The 23,519-nt window shown below is 37.1% G+C and overlaps 1 protein-coding gene across 2 annotated transcripts; it reads right to left on the minus strand.

The window, feature by feature from the left end:
• Window positions 1-1,429: 1,429 nt before the first annotated feature.
• COPS2 (COP9 signalosome subunit 2) lies at window positions 1,430-23,300 on the minus strand. Of its 2 annotated transcripts, none has more exons than XM_030955123.1 (13): window positions 23,118-23,245; window positions 14,021-14,134; window positions 12,880-12,957; window positions 12,158-12,283; window positions 10,774-10,884; window positions 10,580-10,657; window positions 9,603-9,777; window positions 8,405-8,583; window positions 8,211-8,263; window positions 6,037-6,134; window positions 4,206-4,288; window positions 3,081-3,139; window positions 1,430-2,303 (listed from the first exon to the last, which is right to left on the minus strand). In XM_030955123.1, exons 1-13 carry the CDS (start codon window positions 23,169-23,171, stop codon window positions 2,159-2,161), a joined length of 1,353 nt encoding a protein of 450 aa, XP_030810983.1. In that variant the 5' UTR covers window positions 23,172-23,245; the 3' UTR covers window positions 1,430-2,158. The 2 variants fall into 2 exon arrangements, with proteins under 2 accessions (XP_030810983.1, XP_030810984.1); XM_030955124.1 differs by having other exon boundaries at window positions 1,616-2,303; window positions 10,774-10,863; window positions 23,118-23,300.
• Window positions 23,301-23,519: the final 219 nt, after the last annotated feature.

Consider the following 23,519-nt stretch of genomic DNA (forward strand, 5'->3'; position numbering starts at 1 on the left):
CACAGCAAGGGTGGTGGGAAATGGCACAGAAAGGAAATCTACTCAAACAAATACTCAAACACTGTCCCCTGTACCCATGAGAAGGAAAACCTTGACAGAGCTGTGACAACCCCTTGTGCCCATGGGAGGAAGAACCCTGCAAGATTTGCTATCCAATATAAAATCTCTGGATCTGTAGGTAAGGGTCCCAAGGACTGTGCACTGTTGTTAAGTTCAACTTCACATCACCAGGTATTACTGGAATTTTCAAAGTAAAAACTACATTACACATTACAGCATTATAAGGAAACAAAATACAAGGTGCTTTAGTCAAATGTTATATACAAATTTTACAAAAAAAAAAAAACTTGGCTTAAAAATTTAAATTTTACTATTAAGTAAGTGGATAAATTAAAAACACCTATTGGTAAAAAAATACATGAGTGAAGAAGAAATTCTCACCCAAGATTCAATATCATGCTACTCATGGTACACATTAAGTTTTATGGTGTAAACACTAGGAAAAAAAAATCACTTGCTTTGACAACTGCAGAACCAAATAATTTTCTAAGGGACATAACTATTCCTCATATTGAAGTTAATTTTATCCTATTTAATTATACACTGTTACCAATTTAAATCCTGCCCTGGAACATTGAGTTTACCATGCTGTCTTGCATGTATGTGATGAACATTTGTAATTTATTAAACTTTTTCATTATTTTTGAGGTGTTGTTAATTACTCTACATACAGATTTTTTCTTCTACTGTTACAATGTCTGTGTGTGGCACTGCTTGTGTACCATCACCCACTACTCTCTGCTTTAAACTGGAATACTTGCATTTATGGAAAATTTGACCCTTTTTACTACATTTCTGAGACGTGCAAGAGAATTTTTCTGTCAGCTCCAATCTGCTACAGGAATAAAATCTGCTGTGGTCAACACTTTATTTATTTTAAAATGATCAGGTTATCCCAAAATCTTAGGCCACAAAAGGCATGAGGCCATACTGTGGTAGGGAACAGCAGCTCTGAAGGGATTGCAGTGCATTCAAACATTTGGGACAGAACAGATTCCATTACCAGCAAGGTCACTGCACTTAGTCCCCACTCCATACCACACAGTGTCATTTTCTGTGCACTGAATCTGCTCAAAAAGACCACAGATTATGGAAAGAGAGAGAACAATCAGGGTCTGCATCTCTATTCCCACCGAGCTGCATGGAAAATCTCCATTCTTAAAGTAGCAAAATAAAACCCAAGAATATCCCTGAGAAATGCCAAAGACCCACCAACATAACTAGAGAGGACTGATAATAGTTTGGCATCTTGGAGCTAAAAGTTAGTTAGCACTAACACTGCTAAATGTCAGCTCTTTAGTATTTATGTTTCACTATTTCAAGGGGGGAAAAAAAGAAAAATCAACAGCACACATACCAAGGGGGTCAGTCTTAGAATCTTCATATTGTCCTTCACAAATGTGGTGAGATCAAGTAATACCTATTTTCTTTTAAAAATAACACAAGTAAAATTCAAGTATAATGAAAGCACATCAAGAAACAAACTGTACAATTTCTGAACTGCACTGTTTATTTTGCTGCTTGAAACCTAAGTGACAGTATGCCACTATAATTATGGGGTTTCTTCTAAACCTTTACTACACTGCAGGTACAGAAATATATGGACACATTTTTGGAGAATTGACATTTTGCAAAATGCAGCAAACATTTCAATTTATACATGAGAAAAGGAAGTGTTCAAAAGGGTATGCATTTCAAGTTATTGCAGGTTATTTCTGTGAGAGAATTTCTGCAGGTAAAACATGTTTAAATTTAACCAACAGTAACGTGTCAGTGTACTTAAAATCATGACAAAAATCTTCTCTCTGGTCATTAATTGCCCCTTGACAAATTACTAGGATGTTGTATGTTTAGGGCAAGATGTCAATACAGCATAAATCCCGTGGCATTTTGGTTTTCTTCTGGAGATTAAAGCTGTTTTTTTCTTGGGATAAATGCAGCAGCAAAACACAAACCAGCTGATCAAAAAAGCACTTCTGCCATAACTCCAATAATTTCAGGGCACACCAACCGACAGTAGTTTTGCCATTCCCAGTTCTTTTAAGGTTTACATCACTGCACTGTTGCCTTAAGTAGGTTTGTAGAAGCTTGGTTTCTATTAGGCCAGCTTGCTGACTACAGCCTGGTTGAGAGAATTTAGTTGGTTGGTCCATTTATCTAACGCAGTATAACGTGCACCACCTCTCTTCTGATGGTCCAGTTCTAGGAGCTGGTTGACTTGATCAATTCGGCCATGTATAGTGCTAGGAGTAAATAAATAAAAACTATAAATTGCTAATGGACATGGAAATAGGAGCTAACAATGAATCAGAGGTAAAATAAGAGGTCATATACAAGAGAGGCACAAAGTCCATTTCAGAATTCAGCACTTTTATAATTACTGTCCTGGGCAGTACTGCCTATTAAACTGTCATCATGACTGGAAATCAAACAACTAATTCATTGGGCAATGCATGTTTTATCTGCTTGGCTATGACCCCACACAAAGTCTGAAGCAATATCACATAAACAGTTCTTGAAAGTCAAAGAATCATGAAAAATGGAGATTTATGTGAAGAGAAATCAAACAATACAAGCTCATGTACATATTATACATTTGTAGTAGTTATAACAAGTTACTCTCCAGAAAAATAGGTTTTACAAATTGTAGTTAAATTTTTCTAGTTAAGAGAGCAGATTATCAATCTGTCAACTTGAAAATGCACTCTAAAATATACATGGGTGTAAGCAGGAATTACTAAGAATAACAACTTTCATAATTTCATAATAATTCAGGGAATTTATTATGTAATTAAGAATTATAGAAAGAAGATGCTCCCTGTATAATTTTCTTGGTTCCCATCTTTCAAACATACTTTACTGCTCAGAAACCAAGCAAATACAAAGTCAGCACCATTACCTTTCACTTCTAGAATCAACCAGTATTATCACAATGCCCCAAAATACTGTTTTGTTGCCTCTTCTACAGTTTGATTATTTTAAAGTAATCAAAGATCAATAATCAAGAATCAGGTACATACTTATCCAATATGCACTGCACAAGCAAGCTTTCCACATCAGCTACATCTATGTTTAACTCCTGAAACAAAAAGCAAACTCAGTATGCTGCTACTATGTTCTGCAACATAAAAACCCCCCAGTCTTTATTTTCATATACAGAATTTAGTTTAACCTGTTTCTTACAGTTCATAAGTATCAATTCAGTAATGATCTATTAAGCAAAAGACCTCCACCCAAAGGACACATGGGCAAGAATCAAGAGACCAGTAACCTCTCAAAAAAAGCTGAAGAGGCAAAAGCAAAATTTTAGAAGCTCCAGAAATTAGCTCCTTTACTGACTTACTGAAAAAACAGACAAAAAATATCCCAAACCAAATAAAAACAAAATAAACCACAACCACAAAAACCCAGGAAATAAAATAAGACAATAATTATCAGAAAAGATAATTATCTGCACTCAAAACCATTTAGAGACATAATTGCATCTTCTGGCTCAAGCAAGTTCTACAAGTGTTAAGTCTAGCTTAAAAAAAAGTATACTGAGTTCTAAAGAGAATTTAAGCATAAAAAACATGCATCCCTAATATTTCATGATGTATTTTGTAATGCTGTGAATTTTTGCAGGCAAAATCACAGACCCACAGGAGATGGGAATAGTCATATATTACCATTGGGTTTTTATTTCATTCTTTGCAGATTAGGCAGTGAAATCAGGAATTCTATGGTAATACTTGATTTGTTCTACTACCACAGTTCTGCAACTTGTACAACACAAACATGTGAAGATAGCTTACGAGGAAAAGGGGTTAATTTTTACATCCATAAAATTTATGTTTATAATGACATTTTTATTATACAAATTTCACTTTTTATACTTTTCCTAAGAAATATGATTTTTCTACACCAAGTAGAATATGGTAGCTGAGTATTTAAGAAGTATATCATAGTACATATTATAATAAACAGTTGGATGACACTTGAAATTTACATTTTTGCACTGCAAAGCTGCCAGCAGTGCATCATTAGTACATTATGGTTTAGAGTGTATTTTAGATGTTCTATTTCTGGAAGCACTGTATTTATTTAAAAGCTTTTATTCACAGTTAATAATTTACTTAAGCAAATCCAAGGCTACTGACACATACCTTAGAAATAAAAGGAATATGTATTCTTGTGTAAGGCTTAATTAATTTTATAAGCACTTGTGTTCTGATGTTTCGCAAAAGCTCTGTAAGAGAAGAAAGCATAAACAGTGTAAAAACAACAGTATTGAAATAAAGCTAAAATACCACTCCATACAGAAAGGCGCTAGCTTCAAAGACCATGGTGTTCAGTGTAATTCAATGGGGGGGGAAGCCCAGCAAAATAACAAGGACCCTCCTTTTCCAGGGATCCAGGCAATATGTAACTCTGAAGGTGGACAGACAGAGCTGAAAACTGTTCAAACATGGAGCAACATGTTCTCTGGTAAAAATTTTATTTATTCAAGTTAACTAGTTAGATCATAGAAATCATTGCCTGGTATGTCTGCCCCCCTAATTTATGGCTAGAATGTTTGCTGTACACAAAAGTGAAAAGGGACTTAAAGCTCTGCAATTTAAAATGTCTGTGCATTTAACTTCATGGGGAATATTCACATTTAAAGTTAAAAGTCAGGGCCTGATGGTGTAATTACAATGAGGAACTGAAGTCGTAGAAAATGGTCTGCGTGGAGAGGCTCGTTTTGCTTAGATAAAATAGTGCAGTCAACGTTTTATAAATTTTTACATTATTAAAGACAGTTGGGATAAAATGCAAGCATAAATTATAAATTAACAGAGAAAAAAAAACTAGGTCCATTTCTACCTGTTTAAACAGGGACTGTTTATATAATAATATACCACTGAACACCAGATTATGTGTCTCAATAAATTATGGAGATTAAAACAATGAGGCAAGGTATGTAAATATAACCATGAACAAGTTGTGTATCACTGCAGAGTGAACATGGTGAGACATCAGTAGCATACAAGGAGCGACGCTCAATTCCCTTTGATGCCTTAATTCAGCTTCCTGCTCTTGCTCTCCAGTTCTGGCACACCTTCCTCCACGAGCATCCAGCTCTGATCTTACCAAGTCTCCCCCCAAGACTTTGCAGCTCACCAGCAGTCCACATGGAACAGCAGCGGTGGGTTATATTTAGTTTCCCCTGCTGTTTGCCCTGTTCTCTTTTACAAACAAGTATAAGGAAACCAGGTCTCTGGATTTAACTCTTTTCTTTCGTGTAACTATCCAGCTAAATGATCTTGCACTGCCACAGTCAGACCCACTCTTGAAAACAACAGTTAGCTGAAGAACTGAGCACTGTATTCAAGTGAAGAGACTCTTCAATTCTCAGATACATGAAAAATGGATGAGGTAAGTTTATTTTGTCACATTAATGGAGCAGAAAGGCATGTGCTAATGTGCTCCCATTCTATTAAGTAGAGGTACTATAACTCCAACTACTGTTTGCAAGATATAAATGAAAAGTATTTATCTTTTCACATATTATATTACTACATATTTATTAGTGCAACCTTCATTACATTGTCTATGTATTTTGTGTAATCTGAAGCAGTAAATTAACTTTATAAACTGCAAACATCAAAGTGGATGAGACTGATACAAACCATCTTTACAGGTGAGGGTTGCTTTCATTTCACTATTCCAAAAACAATACTCAAAGTATTCAAGTATCTTAACATCACCATAGATATCTTACAATACCCACTCCTCTACAACTTTCTCCGTCAACTTTGCATATCTTTTCAGTCATGCCACATGCCTGGATGCAAGTTAGCCCTGACCAACTTCTAAATAACTTGTAAAGGAATAAAAACAAGTAATTACAAGGAACTCTTAATGCCAAAAAGAAAAATAAACCAAGGTGGGGGAAGAGAAAAAGAGCTTACTAAGTAGTGAAAACAAAAATTATTATAATAGCCTTTAAAATACCTTCAATGTGTTCCCTTATGAAGGGATCGTCCATGATGTTGCTGTGATTTGTTTTCAGAATCTTCTCAAATTCAGTGATGTCATTATTCTGATAGGCACTTCAGAAAAAAACCAAGGGACTGAATTATTCATTTTAAAAGTAAAACCGACTCATAAGATTATGTTCCACAATTTCTAAAAAAACATGTATTAAGCACTGGTGGAAAATATTTCTATTCAGAACCTTTATATGCAAAAACTCGATTTCAAGATGAAATGCAGCAGAAATGACCTTTCTCCTGTTTCAATTTTAGCAACATGTACTGAAATTTGGTATGAATATTTAGTTGTTCCACAAGTGCACTCTAGTTTCAAAACTTTTGTACTTTAAGAAGCTATTCTTAAATACCCTGTTTTGAAAAGTATCATTACATGAATTTTGGCTTCATGAAGTCATACATTGTGGAACAAATAAGAGCTAAAAAGAGTCTACAGGGCTGCTGCTGTCTCTACAATGTCCAGCTTAAGCTGAATGCTAAAAATACTGAAAGATGAAAGAAATACAGACTTCCAGGATTATTCATCAGTAATTTTGGCATAATATTACTTTTTAGATTTTTATTTATAGCTTACTTGTGTATATATCCTTTCATGAGTCAATCCTGTCATCTAAGAAAGCACTGCAAAAAGAAGGTGCCACCACAGCATCATTTAAAGGCCAAGAGCTGCAACCTCTGAAGAAAGGCCTTTTTCTTGAAAAACATTCTTTCAAAACAAAACTTTCAACTTCTGTTTAATACTAATATCAAACATTTTAATAAAAACAACATCTATTTGTCCTTCATATTCTGTACCTTTTAAGATTGTTTTGAAACTGGTCAAAGAAGATTCATCTGTTATTAAAATGGCCAAGAAGAAGACCTGTTAAGTTTAAGGCAGAACCTGAGCAGTTTATAAATAGTTATGTGAGTGGCATGGACTGTATCACATGAAAACAGTAAATTTTACTTCATCATAAAAGAAATTTCATTTCTGTATATTTTATTGTTTATTTCACAAGTCTTTTTATGCTATGTAAAGCATGCAAGTTCCCACTGTAGAGTATAGGAAGGATTAAAACCATAATTTTAATATTTGAAATTAATTTTATCTTTGCATATTTCTTATCAATACTGCTTTAACTGCATTATTAATTTTAAAGAAGGTGTTATACTCAAATGTCAAGATAAAAGATATAAATGAGAAACATGAATAAAATCAGATTGGGTAAGGCCATCTGGAGTTCCTTCTGCCTCAAATTCACATGAAATTATGACAGTGAATTAGAAAAAAACCACATCTAAAGTGGAATGAGTTACTGGAAATAGTCCCTTACTAAACTGCCAAATAATTGATTCAATCACCATGTCAATAACGGATGAATATACTCACTTTAAGAAACAATTTGTATGTATACAATGGTAAAGCACAACAGCAGTATCACAGCAGTTTGTTCCAACACAGGATCAACTGTACCAAAATGCGAGCAGACATTACTTCTTATGTAGGGAAAAGATGGGAAAAGGAGCAGAGGCAGGCCAGAGAGGATACAGTAGGTGAGCTTCAAATCCCAGTGTACAAAACCTGCCTCAGGTCATTTACCTAATGATCTTCATACACTGGAAATTCTCACAGTTGCCTGTGAGGTAGAGGTAATGAGCTGCCTTAGAGATAATGAGGCTTTCTTTTTGATTTTCACTTGTTTGAAGGATACAGGAGATCAGTCAAAGTTAAGTTTCATATTCCTAACTTAGGAACTCATGATATATCCATGCAGCAAATTATTCTACTGGCTTTGGTATGAGACGTCACTCAACTCAATTTCTCTTATGTAATCAGCCAGAGCCTAAAAAGACCAGTCGCAGTACAAGATGGGACAACTTTATTTAAGGGGAGAAAAGAGGGTTTTGTCACACCATAAAGTGATAAAAGTACACAGCTTCGATACCCCTACATAGTGTGGCATCTATACTATGGTCACTCATTGTAAGTTTCTAAAGAAAAACAATCCTTGAATATTTGCCCAATATTTATGAATAACTGTGTTAACTGCAGAGAAAAGCCATTTCTAAAAACGTTCCCTTTCAAGTTTGGACAATATATCTTTTTTCTTTTTATAATTTTGTTCCTTTCTCCAGAAAAAATGAAAATCTTACCTTACTAAATTCGTCATTGCTAGAATCTCTGGATCATTTTTGTATGGTTTAGCCTGCACAGAACAGAAAGCATAATATGCAAATTCAGATATTTTTTTTTCCATTTCCATCCTTTGGGTAATTTCTCTATATATTCAGAAAAGGGTGAGGGGATGGGGGGTGGGCGTGCGTGTGAAGGAGAAAGAAAAAAATACCTCCTGAGAATCAAATGGATTTATTCCAGACTTCATAAGCATGTTTGCTAAGACCAAATATTTTAAGCAAGTGGTTCTTCTGGGGCTCCCTGATTCATCGTAATTCTTGAATGCTTCAAAAAAATCAGTATGTGCCTTTTCAAACTCTCCTTCTCTTAAGTGCATTTTGCCTCCACATTCTGAAAAGAAAACACAGATGAAAAGGAACACTGTGTGCTTGTTGCTGACTACAATAATTGTACTCAAGTTCCATGCTATTTCTAAATAGATTACTGAAACATTTTCAGAAGTGATTTGGTTCTCAGAAATTACTAGGAAAAAAAAGCATTAAGGCCTTAACATATAGCACTGCCATTTGAATAAGCCCATTCCAAAGAGGAAAAAACAAAACCCAGCCTACACCATAGAACTTAAAGAACACTAATCCTCATAGCCAACAATTACGTCACCATTATGTTAAAGTACTGCAAAAACTGAGATAGAGTTTATCTCCATTTCAGTGGCAACACACTTTGTATATTTATGGCATTTTCCCTATCTGTTGAGCAAAACCATACAGAAATAAAGAGAAATACTTTCTGTATCATTTTATTTCTGAAGTACCCATTCCTGCCTGATTGTCTGTGCAGGGTCTACACCAGGGAAAGGAGGAAGGCATAACAGTGTTCTGAAGAAAACTGGGTTTTTTTCAAGACCCACTGCTTGTTTCCACTACAATTCATTATTGCAGATAATAAATTATATTTTCAAACACATCTTAAAGCCCTTTGGTTCCTGCTGAGTTTTAGTGAGGTTAGACACAAATTTATAATAGGGGATTGCAGGAACAGCAGTCCCTTCTGCCAGCAGCTCCTTCTGCCAGCAGTCCTGCAAAGCCTTTGTTTTTATGCCCTGCAGATGCCTTCACATTCATCTTTTGCTGCCTCCCCTGGCGTCAAACAGCAAGTCTTCCTCTTGTCTTTCTACTACTTCTCTCCTAACAGTTATTTACCCAACTGTCCTGCCCTTCTGACCAGTGCCTCTGGTACTTGGGCACCAAAACTGCAGAGCTGAAGTCCTGCAAGAAGAAAATGATGAGACTGAATCTACAGAAACCTCTGTCTTTATAGGTGGAACTGGAAAAAAACACTGGTTATCAGATTTTCATGGAACAAATCTCTACAACAGAAGACAAATGAAAAATTCAAGATGAACTTGCCTCTTATAACTCCCATGATCAGTGGATGAGGAATGGCTGACTTGATGTGCAATGACTGTTCATATAGTGCTTTAAGTTTTTTGTTATTTTTCTGTGCTGTATACATTTGAATTTCCAAAGCATAGATTTCCAATAGTTGAGTACCTTTTTTTAGATCATCTTCCCCATCATCAGTCTAGGACAGATTAAGTAATAAATACTGTGAAATTTTAAGAGAACAGCAATTTCAGTTTTATACTAGTAAAACACTGATAACCAAATACTCTCAGTAATTTCCTGTCAAAAACAAGGACATTCCTAAAACTCTGAAATTCTGATGTAACTACTAACAGAAAACATAGTACTCAAAGAACTTACCACAGGCTACATTTTAAAGCCCTTTATTTAAAACATCATTATTTTCTATTAAATGTTTTTCTCAAAACTTTAATTATTTTCCACTTTCCTTAAGCCATACTCTTAGTATATAAATACAATGACTGACACAAGTATGACTCTTCTGCTAGCTCTAACAAAACCATTTCCCAGATATTTGTAACCTATTTCCATACTGAAGGAGGAAAAGTGTCAGAAACAAGCACAGCAGACTGCATGGCTAATTTATTTTTTCTCCTTCCAGGTGGGAAAGTAACAACTGCACTTTCAGTTTTGAATAAAGCTCACTTGGAATCTTTGCCATATTTTAAAATGAATGTCCATGCATTATAGATTATTGATATGTGCTTCTTGTCCTTGCACCTGAAGAGAAACCCAATCAGGAATTGTGAATTTTTTAAAAATCATCTTTAAGGAAAGAATAAAGCACTTAGCATTTTTTGTTCATGTTACCAAGCAGATAAGAAGTAAAATCAGGTACAATATTTCTTCCCTCTGTACTAAAGCTCAGCAAAATGCCTCAAAGGCCAACAACAGATATATTAAAAAAAAAAGCATCAATGTTGTTTACTAAGGCACAGTGATTTAGAATATAAAGGTACCTGGCATGACTGATGCAGCTGACGCAAAATCTTTTGTAACTTTCCATATTCTTCTCGTTCTAAATATAATTTGCCAAGCTGTAATGAAAAGAAAGTTGAAGTACTGAGGTCTATTAAAATTTCACAATTATAATTTATAAGAATTAGCTGAAGGTGTTAAAGAAAAGCAAAATATAGGAAGTTATATATTTTACCTTTGTGTTTGTCTTAAACCACAATCTATCATTCTTAGCATCTTTCAGAGCTTCAAGTGTTGTTTCATAGAATTCCTGAAGCAAATCCATCTGACATAAAAAATCAGAATTCTATAATTGTAAACAGCAAATTTGTACCTGTTAATAAAGTCAATCTGAACAAACTAAAAGTGCATGCTTGAACTTCAAAATAAGAAAGGTATCTGCATCTTACTTAATGTTTGCATTTAAACTGCAAACAGCTTCTAAAATAACCAAATTAACTACATTACCTTTTCTTATATGAAACAGACATAATTAAAAAGTATTCACATTTTAAGATTTGTACCCATCTGTGAAAAATGAAAGCCACCTTATAAAGCCCATCTTATATAACCAAGGAACAGAACTCTGATGTTTTGTAACAAACACAGGCAATATTGTTCTCACTTAAAAGAATAAAAATAATTTACATATCAAAAAGAAAATATGCTTTACAAAAAAGGGGAATATGGTCAAAGGAAAAGATGCCTTCTCCTTTCTGGAGTATCAATGCTGACTGGAAGAAAGCTCTTGAGTGCATCAAACTGTTTCTTTGCATAAAACCAAAAACACTCCATCTGAAATGGAAATTAAAGTGCTGAGTGTTACCTTTCACAAGGGTTCTACAAAGAATGCATTAGTATTGTTCATGGCCACTGTTCCTTAAGGGGTAACAAATCTGTGACTATGTATCAAGTTAAGATTTCCAGACTGTCTCTGCCGGTCTGGCTCAACTACAAACCAGAGACACTGAGCTCTGCCAAGAAAGGACAGTCTGAGACAATCCTTTAGACCTTAAGAGTAACCCAGCATTCAACTTCCACTTCTAAGAGTGGCAGGAGTGTGATCATGACCAAGGACTCAGCACTGATCACCAATGATCCTCCATATGAAGGTGCTACTTTAGGTAGTCAGCGAGGGGAGCTTCCTACTCTTTGTAAAGCTTCTACAGCAACACAAAAGGAGCTGGGCTGTGTATCTATGGACATGTACCTCACTAGCACAGTGCACTGGGCAGGCAGTATTTCACACCAACACTTCATTGCAAAGATTCTCCTTTCCCCCCAAAATAAAAACCCACATTATTTAATTAAAAACTATATTTGAGAGGGCACTTCTATTGTGTAGCTATGCTAAAAAAGAAATTCCAGGTAAATGTTGTCAAAAAAGGACAACTTTATGAAGATTTATCTGTGCTAAAAGAATCCACTACATGTGGGAAATATATTTTTACATATGACAGCAAATGAATACTCAAAATTCCTCTATTAAGATCAAAAAAGCCCAAAACAAACATAAAAAATGTCAACAGTTAAAAATGCAAAACTGAGAACTATGAAGTTGAAATAACTGATGATCCAACCTGCTTGGAAGTTGAGATATAATCAAGAATAGAATTGATGGATTTTTCAGAGTAATTTCTTGTAACTGCACTCCGTATGTAGGTCAATAGCTGTTTATACCTATTCATCATTTCAGGAAAGTTAGTCTAAAAGAAAAACAAAATCACATTGTAATTTTTGTTTTAATTGTTGAAACTGAGATATCTTGCAAGTTTACATGCAGGAAAAAAAAAGCTTAAAGAAAGACAGTGCAGTAGTGGTTGCTATTAAAACTTTCACATCACCACTTTATTCATAACCTGCAGTATCAGAAATAACCTCAGGACTGCACAGAACACACATCTAAAATATTCATCTCAATGAAGAAAACAGAGCTGCCCAGACAACTCCTTGGAATGGCTGCATACATAGCATATAAATTTTTCACTGTTTTGTCCTGGTGCAGTACACACAGAGAAACATGACCACTGTCAGTGGTGTGATACCTCAGCACATCAAGGACTGAGCCTCACACTTTCATGGAGTACCAGCTGACTACAGCAGTTATTTTGCATCTATTTTGCCTTTGTCTTGCAAACACCACATCATTTCCCTGCCATATCTGTAGTAGCCGTTAAAGGCTGCAAAGACAAGTTCTGGTAGATTTAGTTGTCATAGCCATTAATTAGAACACTAATTTAAGATCTCTGGACCAAATACATATTTATGCTATTTACTCCCAAATGATAGATGCAATTCCTACCAATTTAAAGTTTATTTTAATCATCTGTTTCAGAGCTTTGAATCCCCATTCTCCCTTTTCGCCTTCGAGCTCCAAAACCTGAAAAAGAAGAATTTTTAAAACAATATTTATAAAAGCTTTATTCAAACTTGAATTGTTTAAAACATACATATCCCATACATGCCTTCCCTCCCCCCAGCTTTGTTCCTTACAAAGTAATGTTTGGCTCTGCCCTGTTCTTCAATTTTATTCATTCCTGGTATTATTGAAAAAGTGAGAGTGTATCTTCTCAGTTTTCACAACTTAGCTGACATAGGGAGGGTGAACATGATTGTTGCTGTTGTTGTTGTTATCATCTAACAGCAAACACTTTAATGCCAAACACTAAATTTTAACACCACTCCATAAACGTGTATGCAAAAATAGTTGTAACACCTCCTGCAAAACTGAGTCAACTAAATTTTGACCAAATTAAGTTAAAAAGCTCTTCTGAATTACTATGAAGAAGATTACTCCACAGAGGAGAAACGCTTCTAGGTTTAATGCAACAATGCAAGGAAATGTTTTGTAAGTAAAAACTTTAGAAAGGTTTTTTTGAAGTCATGTACATAGTTTTGCTGTACACTATAAATGAGCAAAGAGATGCAAAAATCTATTTTTTCTTTAAAAAATTGCATCTAACATACTGCTTTCTCATAGCAGTGTGCTATGAGACATTAAAAATTTAAAACTTAATGAAAAAAAGAAACTGTGTTAGTTAGTATTTACACATTTAAAGCTCTGGAATCAGATAGCAAAGCAAATATAATGTTACATAGACACTGGGGAAAACACCATTTCATTTAAAAAACCCAAATGGATCTGGTTTCTATTGTTGATGCATGAAAACACATTTAGAACTGTTTAATTAACTTAGTTAATCCTGAAGATTAAAAAGTCACATTTGTGATAAGACTATACCATGTTCTATTTATTCTCCCTAAGAATGATCCTGGAAGGCACTCAGCCAGGAGTTTAAGATACTCAGTAATAAACTTAGCACATTAGTAATTTAAAAGATAAATCCTACTCTTAAAATTTCAGAAAATAACTCAAATGCTACCAAATATTTTAAAATCTGAATTAATATAAAAAGAAGAGATAGAATATAAAGACAGACAACCTTCTGAAAACTGCTTAATGCTGCTTTGGGGTCATCTTCCTTCAAAGCTTTGGAATTGTAGTATTGATTTTCCAGATCCACATTTGGTTCAGAATTGCTGTCCTCAGAATATTCCTACATTTTAAGAAAAAAATAATAATCAGAGAAAAAAAAAGGAATAATAATCAGAAAAAATATCTGCTGAAAAACAGTAATACATATTACTCCAACTGGCACAAAATGCTTGTGTTTGAACAGGCAATGTTTGGCTTCAGAGCACAGAACAGGTATAGACCCATATAATGATTTTCCCTCTCTCCCATTCCTAGGCCAGACTCACCATCCACCAACATTTGCTGTCGGCAGGTTTCTTTTTGGATTCATGAACTCATAGCTCCACCAACTTCACCTTTATGACAAGTACAGATTGTATTACTGAAATTCTGCCAATGCTGGAGTTTCAGCACAGAGGCCCAAGAGCACATAGCATTTCTGGGAGGGGGGAGAACACGCTGCCCACTGCTCCTCCTGAAGGCACTCAATGATCCAGCCTTTGGTAGCTACAGAAAAGGCTCTGGCTCAGCTGCCACACAAGGAATGATTCAGCCATGGATGATATCAAACGCTTCCATGAATCCTCCCTCTATAATCTGCCTTTCTATGCCATAACGATTCATCCTTGTCTAAGGAAATTTAAAAAAAGAATAATGACAATAACACCAGCTGCTTCTGCCCTGAGAAGCAGGAGATGATTATGAAAATGCTAAAAATGCTGCCAAAGATGTTGGGGCACAATAATTTAATCAAATAATTATCCATCATGTACACTAGTGCCAAAGAAACTGAAGTATTTACTTCTAACAACTGCTACTTAATTTTGTTAAGAAGTACTCTGAGACTACTTCTGATGAAAAATCCCAGCATATTTTATCTTCTTTTGCTAAAGGACAATGCTGCATGTCCAAATTACAAAACACTAATAAAGCTCAAATAACAATTTCATTTGATGTTTACATGATTCAAAACCACTTCACACCTCTGCATTTTCAAGCTAACTTCTCTAAACAGGATTTTGGCATTTTGGCTATTAGGAGATGAACTGTTCTAACAGAATCTGTTTAAATCTCGAAGTTACTGCTGTCAGAGTAATTTTCCCTTACACCAACATAAGCAATGCACAATCAGCTCCACTCCTTTAGGGTGGATTTTACTCTTGCTGTACTTTGTCAGGCACATTTATTCTTTTGTTCATTTGTATATTCCTACTATTAATGGACTTCTCCAAAACCATAGGAAGGAATGAAAAAAAGATGAGATAAAAGAAAAGTTTTAAATTAGCTCTCTCCTCCCTGCACTGCAAGCAATCTCTCAAAGTTTAAGTTTGCTGAAGTTCTAAAGCAAAAATTAATTTTGGGAGCCCACAGTCGAAACAAGTTTTAATAAACATAGTACTTGAGACATTTGTCCTTCTACCTTTTAATGTTTCTATTTGTAACATGTAGGCAAATTGCCCAGGTATGTATTCATTTTCACCCACAAATGGAGAATGAATAGACTGAAAAATCTTGTGAATTCTAGAAACCTGTTTTCTGAATTCCCACAGAACTATAAAAATGTGATACTGAAAACAGCAAAGAAAACAGGAAGCAAGTGTCTTATTTTATTGGGCAGTCTCTCATTTTGGTTGGCTTGTTTTTGTAAACTCCTTATCCTATTGATCCAACTCCAGTGGAGCAGCTATGGGTACACACCCGATGTCAACAGCTGTATCGGGCACCTTATATACACAGGCTGCCAAAAAATAAACAACAAAGCATTTAAGATATGTGTAATCAGCTGATGTCTTGTTTATGCTTAACTTGGACAATGGGGAATATTTTTGGCAGAAGTGTCTATTTGCAAAGATAAAAGGAAAGCAAACTAAATTAATTCCTTTTAGGAGACAACGTGCTCCGTTAGCCTCAAGCCAGAAACATCTGAACTTTCATCTTAGCTCTGGCAATGATTCTGGATGTAGATTCATGCAGGAAGCCTTTCTCCAGATAATTTTTCTCAATGCTACTTAAATATCCCATAAAGATAATTTCATAATATTAATACATAATAAAGAAGTGTTAAGTCTATTGATATTTTTTCCCCAATGGAAATGCATTGAAATTCATAAAAAGTACTGGTTTACGTTTTCACAGCTGTATTTTTTCTTCACTTGATGCCTATGTGCATCAGACTTAGGATAATGATATGGACTCAAAGCTGTAATGGAGATAAGGCTTTCCTACTTCCAGAAAATGTAAGGTGGTTTATTTTAAAAAAGACATATTTAGACATAATGGCTGTGAAAACTTTAAAACCTCAAACTAAGTATGAGCTGATGCCATTAATCTTTAGACAATGTTAAAAAAACCAAACATCAGCCATGTAGATCCTGAATCTTATTTCAAGCACTGATGCTCATTATGCCAGTGCTGATATTCAGAAGGACAAGCACTCTGTCTTCTTTTGATGCAGAGATGGCTTAGTGCAGTAGGATACAAATGCAAGAACATTAAGCTTCTGTCAAAAGCAAAAAAGGAGGAAAGTATAAAGCTGTGTCCTCAAAGTTCCAATTAAGAAAAAGATGAATTTCCTTCTCAATTCTGAAAACAGAAAAGTTCTTTTAAGAATAAATTCAGATAGCAAGAGCCTAACCTTTCCTCACCCTCATTTTCAACACCCCTAGTTCCTGCCTGAACAACTTCCCTAGCTCAAACCTTATAGGTAGAAAGTTTGCTGCAAATTAGGTAGAAATATATGGTTTACAAAAAGGATTTCTACATAACTCTAAAATTTTCCACTACAGCATCCAGACCTAACAATTTGCATAGTGACGAACATCCTTAATTAGAACTTTGAGATATAAAAGCAGCTGATGATATAATTTATCTCTAGCTGATGTAAAAAAAGTAAGAGGCCTAGGAATTCTTAAAACTAAGGTCCTGTTGATATTTTTTAAATGAACATCAACATTATAAGTACAATGAAAAAAAAGAGCAGTCTGAGTACACAGAAAGCCATTGCTCTTTGAAACCCATTGAATTCTTCCTTCCTCTGAGGATCATCAAAACAAACAATTGGGGTTTTAATCATCACTCGAGAAATTAGAAAGCCCTGGTAAGAGCTTGAAAAAATATAGTTAAATAAGTTAGGATATTATTTAAGCATTGCTATGTTGAAAATCTTAATGTTCGAAATGTAATCAGTTATATTCAGTCCTTAGCCATCCCACTGCTTTTTGGAGGAAGAGAAATTACTACACTAGCTCAATTATAACAGAGATAAAACCTCTGATGGAGTTTACTCTGGAACATCGTTCTTTCAAACAGTTTTAATAAAAGTTAATTAGTATCAAGAAACCAATTTATTTAAGAAGTCTTTACTATGTTACATATTAAGTTTTCATAGAATTTTATCTAGTAAACAGCTTTAAAACATTGAGCCTCAGCTTCTAAAATGAGCACACACAGAAGTCAATTCACCCGAGTCAGCTTTGGTCATGCTTTTCAGTGCCCAGGTCCATCTGCAGTGTGTCCAGCAGCAAAGGCTCATGAACAGCATCCAGCACTCCGGCTCCTCCCCATCCCGCGCTGCTCCCAGCCTGCCCTTTCCCATCCCTGCAGCAGGCAGTGCCTTGGGCTCTTTGGCTCCTTGCGGCTTTCTGACAACTGGGCAGGAGTTTTGTCAATGCGGCCTCCAGACATTACAGGTCCTGAGGCACGGCCCCTGCGCTCAGGGCCAGAACAGGGACAGGGACACTGTAACAGTGTATCAGTGACATTTCAATGTACATGTGTGGCATTCTATCTGTTAGAGCGGCACACTGACCTGGTAAAGTTCTACATCAACAAAAACAAAGATACAAGTATTTTGTGAAAACTACTGCTGTTACCAATTTTCTGGTCTCCTCTCTTGCCTGAAGCACTTCTCTAATTTCTACATCTACTTCTCACCTAAACTTGTGCTCCTCTGTTTATCATTTGCCACCACTACAGGAACTGAATTCCTACTTTGCAAACTTTTTTTAATAAAAGGAGTAGGGGGAAAGCAGCTATTTACAGGCAACTTTCCAGAAAAAAAGACAATACAAAGAGTTCTATTCCTGTAAAAAATTATCTTTCAAGGACATTGTTGAAATACTTATTACTGTTAATTTTCAGCTGCTGGCGATTTTACCAAATTTCATCCATTTGACTGACTCAAATAATTTATTTTTTTATGAAGTGCAATTGTTTCTGAGAACAAGTATGGTACAAATTTGATTTTACTTCAGCTAACTTTGTTTCATAACCATGGCATTAGGAGGTCTACTAAGCACAACTTTCTTTGCATTTGCTCCTCCTCACCTGCAGGCACCAGGACAAGCAGCAACTACCAGGTTCTACCTGCATTTGCCAGTTGGTATCCAGGTACATGAATATAAAGAAAGCAGTCAGACTGGAATGCAAAAGAGCAAAGAGGAAAAAACCAGAGGCAAACCCTGAGAGTAAAAACCAGAGTGTGATTTGTGTAAGGAGCCTGCAGCCGCTCAGCCATGCATTGGGAGTCCTGGTTTCTTTTTCTTCACATTCCAGGTCTCTGTTCTGCTGCTACTCTCTAACTCTGCAAGTCATCCAGTGCCTGCTGGCTCACACCAGGGCTGACACCAGGAACAGAAGTCTGTGAAACCAGCGATTTGCAATGGCATCACAAGAGTTCCATGAAAGACAGTGCTCTGCCTTTGTTGTTTGTTTTTTTTTTCAGCTGGAAGATGCAAAAAATGAGACAGGAGACTGCAGAAAGAAAAACCTGGTATCACAACATGTAAAGGGTACAGCAGAAAAGTGCCTTTTCTTTCTACCTCTGTTGTGCAGCACTCCTGTAGTTATGTGCATCCTGTTCTGAAAGTCCAGTTTTCAGCATAACTTAGATCTAATTTATGTCTGTTTAACACCCAACTGCATATCAGATCCTGGAGAGCACCATTCTAAACGCAGCCCTAAAAAACTGTCAAAAGAAGCCAACACAAACCAGAACTTACCAACACTTGTCAACGTTTAGATAGAAATAATTTACTGACTAATTATTCTCAGACTTTTTGCCTCAATACTTCCTTCTGAGACATTATGGTAACGAGCAAAATAAGCTTCAAATATATTAATTCTGTGTTTGAAGACTAGTCTGAAGAGAATGCATAAAAAATATCACAACACATGCTGAATCCATATAAAATATGAAACGATAACTAATTTAGAGAACAGCACATCCTATGTCCTCTGCTAAGTACACTTTTTTTTAAATCACATACTACTGTAATTAAACTTCACTAAGAAACAGAAGAGGGCCAAGTGGATATGCTTGATTTGGTACTTCCCTGGATCTGAATACTTGTTTTTGCAGCATTACCACATTCTTGTTTGCAACATATATATGAATTTCATAAAATGATGATAAAAGTGAAATATGAGCAATTGGGAAGAGGAGACAACATCCACATGAAACTACCTGTATCTACTAAAATCCAGCAATAAAAGACAGAATAATGTCTCTGACTACTGATGAGATTGCTTATCAAGTTTGGTAACAAACAGGAATTTCTTTTGCAATGGCCTGTATTTCACTAGGTTGGAAAGAAAGAGACAGTTAACTCATGCAGTTTGACGTAAGTAATAAGGCTGCCTATGTCCTGATATCATCACATCCTGAAACGGGAAATCCTCACTCAGTCATCTGAAGGGATGCTGCTGTATTTGAGTTGTGCCAGTCCTCATGAACCTGCAGCCATCTCACCAGGGGGCAAACTGATGGCTGTGTGTGCATTGGAATTGTTACAGGTCTTCCACAAGTCAGTGCAAGAATACAGCTTTGTAAGGTAAAAAGACCAGTTGCTTGGCAAATATATTTGTCCAATCTTTCCTCAGATTAAAGTTGAATTTCAGAACACAGTAAGATGGCTCATTAAGAACACCACAGATTCCTTATTTATTTAAAACAAAACAAGCAAACCAGTAGATGTACTACAACAACTGTCAATGTGTTGTCATTGTGCCTGGAAGAATCAATTTCTGGAGGAAGACTGAGTTTAGCCTCCAAGTCAATTCTAAATATAGTCTTTTGTCCCAGACTGAAAACAAAAACAGAATTTACAATGGTCCTTCCCTCTTTGTACTTCTCCACCCTCAAGCTGGATCTAGTAAAAATAACTTGTACTGAAATCATGAAAGGCACCTAGCAGCACCAAACTAAAAATTAAAATTGAGTGGCTTTCATAATGACCAGTAAACATTATTCTGTTCACTGAAGCATAAAGTGGAATAATTCATGTTATAATCAAAGCTGTCACAGCACATTACCAGCAAATTGTGAATCTAGGTTCATCCACCCACAAATATAAATTAAATTTCTTCCTGATACCAGGACTCCAGTGAATAAACTCCATTTCTGTAGGAGTGGCTGAGGTCATTTACATGTAAAACTTTGACTTTTTACCTACTGAAAAACTAAACAGAAACAATCCAATACACCCTGGATAGTCTTCAATTGTTTAACAGTGTAGTAATTACTCTAATTATATAAAAGTCCATGCTGAAGCTGGGAAAGATCTGGGACTTTGGAATAACTGTTCTCATTTCAGTTCAAGTGTGAAACATTTGCATACTTAAGGAAATTTAACTGACTGCTCTATATAATCAGCAGGTCAAGTGCACATTGAAGAGGAACAGCCCTAATCACTTCTAATAAAAGCTGACAAAATTAATTTTTTGGGGAGTCTTCACTGCAATTGTTATGATGGCAGCTACCCTGGGCGACCTGAACCTAGTTTCACCATATTTTGACAAAATAGCTACTTCTTTCATTGACTGTTTCTGTAATCACTCCTTTCCTCTGGTTCTTATTCACAGCACTCCCATGTGCTCTTTTACTTTCAATTCTGCACTGATAGGAGTATTATGTATTGTACTCATTCTTTTGTTGCAAAGCCCCTTGTAGCAGCCGTGATGCTCAACTCCAGAATCACCTCACAGTCTTCTCTTAATTTAACAAGCTGTCAACATGAAAGGAAGAAATCAGGCCCTATCATCAGGACCCTTAAGTTTCTTCTGAAACAGTTCTGTGGAACACTACAATTACAGACTCAAGCATTTTTGAGAACAACAGTCAATCATGGTTTGTTAGTCCCAGAATGCTGAAACTAATCTAGCTGGAATGTTTTTACTCTTCAATTCTTGGGTTTTTTCCTCTATCAATTATGAACTGAAATGAAATTTTAAAAATCTGAAGCTTGGGTACTGGTTGATGCTCTACATGGGTGTTACACACTGAAAAGAAAAAAACTAACGTGCTCCTAATTATTACAAGCAGTATTTTAAAATTTTTGAAAGGTCTGAGCTAAGGGTAATTAATGAGAATAAAAATGTTCCAGTAAAAGTAACCCCCATCAGAAGTGTAAATCTGCCACAAGCAAGGTGTTTCAGGAAGGTTTTTCCAATGAGAAATAAAGTACTTCAGAAGAAACAAACACAGGAAAAAGCACTAGACCAATTATTCTTGGAGAAAACTGACATAAAGCAGTGTAAGTTTGAACTGCACTTTTAATTCATATCTGTATAGACTGAAAAATGCAATTCCAATGGTTTCTCTTTATGCCCAGATCTCATGTTATGGAAGGATATGGAACATGAATTCAGCTGTCTTTAATAGTCCTCTGATTGTATCACATGGAAAAATACCACCACAGTATTTCACATCAGGAAACAAATTTCAGTGTTAATAAAAATGAATGGAAATTAATTTTGGAACAAAATGTTTTTAATGGTCTCTGTGTATTTCCTTCAGTAACCGTCTCTACAGTATGTGAATTCATCGATAGACTGAAAGGGGAACACTAACAGTTTTTGGAATAGTGACACGAGCAGCTCGTAGGGTTGTGATGTCAATGCCCGTCAAACAAGCACTCTTACGTGAATGGAAAAAACCTTCAAAACCAAAAGCAGATGTTTTTATTCTATATCTACTGTCATCCAAACATTCTAAGCAGTTCCTAACAAAAACTGCCCAGACACTATTCCAAATAAAATTAGGTAAACATTTAAAGTGAATTCCTAAGTGGCAATGACTATCAAATAATGTGTCAGAAAACAAGTCTTCCAGAAGCAAGCGTCTGGAGTTTTTAAGTGAAACTGCAACACTGTTAACACAAATTTAGCTGAAATTAATTAGACTCTCAAGCTTCTACCATACATAGCTTTTTTTTAAAAAAAAAAAGTCTCTAGTTCTAAAAACCCAATCAAAGTCCAGAAAAGAAAAAAACCCCAAACAAGCAAACCTCAAGCTCCAATATAACGTAAGGGCAATATAAGTATAATTCATCAGACAAGCAGCAATTTTTTAACTTTAAAAGCTTAGGACAAAACTTCATGTTAAATTTAACTAAATGTAACATGAAACCCCCCAAACCTTACAATTAAAACCAAAAAAGGAGTGGTAGAAAGGCTACAAAGACTATAAAGACAAAAAGTTAGAAATAAGTGCATCCATCGGCGCGCTGGATCAGAAACCGGCCGTGAGGCCATTTCTCCTCACTCCCCTTTCTCTTCCCCCTACTTTTCCCCAGTTTGTCGCTCACACAAGCACACGAACGATATCTGCCCCAAGGGCCTCTCGCAGTCGCGGGTGGGGAGAAGGGCGGGCAACTTTATCACTTCACTGCGTGCCCACACTTGGGCCAGGGCAGGAGAAGAGCGGGAAGGAGGCAGCGCGCCGGAGTCCTGCCCTCAGCGGGAGCCCCGCGGGCACACCGGGGCCAGCCCGGGGCCGGAGCACCAGCCCGGGCCTATCCACCTGCCCGCCCGGGGCTGGCCTGCTCCTCCGCGGAGAGGCGGCCGAGCGGCTGCTCCGACAGCAGCACTCGCCCCCCGCAGCCCCTGCCCGCATCCTCCTCCCGGGGAGGAAAACTCATCCTGGATGTCCGCGCTCCCTGCCGGGGCAGCACCCGGCGGGGCGGCCGCTGCGGCGGGTGCTCCGCACTAGCAGAGGCCCGCAGCGCCGCCGCGCCGGCGACACCCCCGGCTGTACCGCTGAGCCCCCGTGCCGCCCCGCGCCCTACCAGATCGTAGTCCTCCTCATCATCGCACATGAAATCATCCTCCATGTCAGACATCTTGGCCGGAGGACGGGCGGGGGGCGGCGGCGGGGACGGCCCCTTCTCCCAGAAGCCCGCGCGGCGCTGCCCAATGTGGCTCCGCTCCGCCCGGAACCCGCTGCCGCCCGCGCCTCTCCCGCCCCCGGCCCGGGGCGCTCGGAGCCCAATCCGCACCGCCCCGCCGCCGGCTCCCTCCCTCTGGTAGCGACCGGCCCTTGGCAACGGCGGCCGGGCGGGGCCTGGGCACTGCGCGCCGGAACCTCCGGGGCCGGCGCTGCCGCTGCCCGGAGTGCGCCGTGCTGGAGCCGGGGCCGCCTGCCGTGGGTCCGGCTGGGCGCTGCCAGCCGGAGGCTGCGAGTCTGGTGA

Source organism: Camarhynchus parvulus, chromosome 10 (genome assembly GCF_901933205.1).
Source record: "Camarhynchus parvulus chromosome 10, STF_HiC, whole genome shotgun sequence".
Taxonomy (NCBI): Eukaryota; Metazoa; Chordata; class Aves; order Passeriformes; family Thraupidae; genus Camarhynchus; species Camarhynchus parvulus.

Excerpts from the sequence above, each read along its gene's own strand:
- COPS2 (XM_030955123.1), bottom strand. The coding sequence starts at position 23,171 with ATGTCTGACATGGAGGATGATTTCATGTGCGATGATGAGGAGGACTAC. Across the intron at positions 14,135-23,117 it reads ATGAGGAGGACTACGATCTG|GAATATTCTGAGGACAGCAA; the intron begins GTAGGGCGCGGG and ends CTTAAAATGTAG. Across the intron at positions 10,658-10,773 it reads GGTTTAAGACAAACACAAAG|CTTGGCAAATTATATTTAGA; the intron begins GTAAAATATATA and ends TTTTCATTACAG.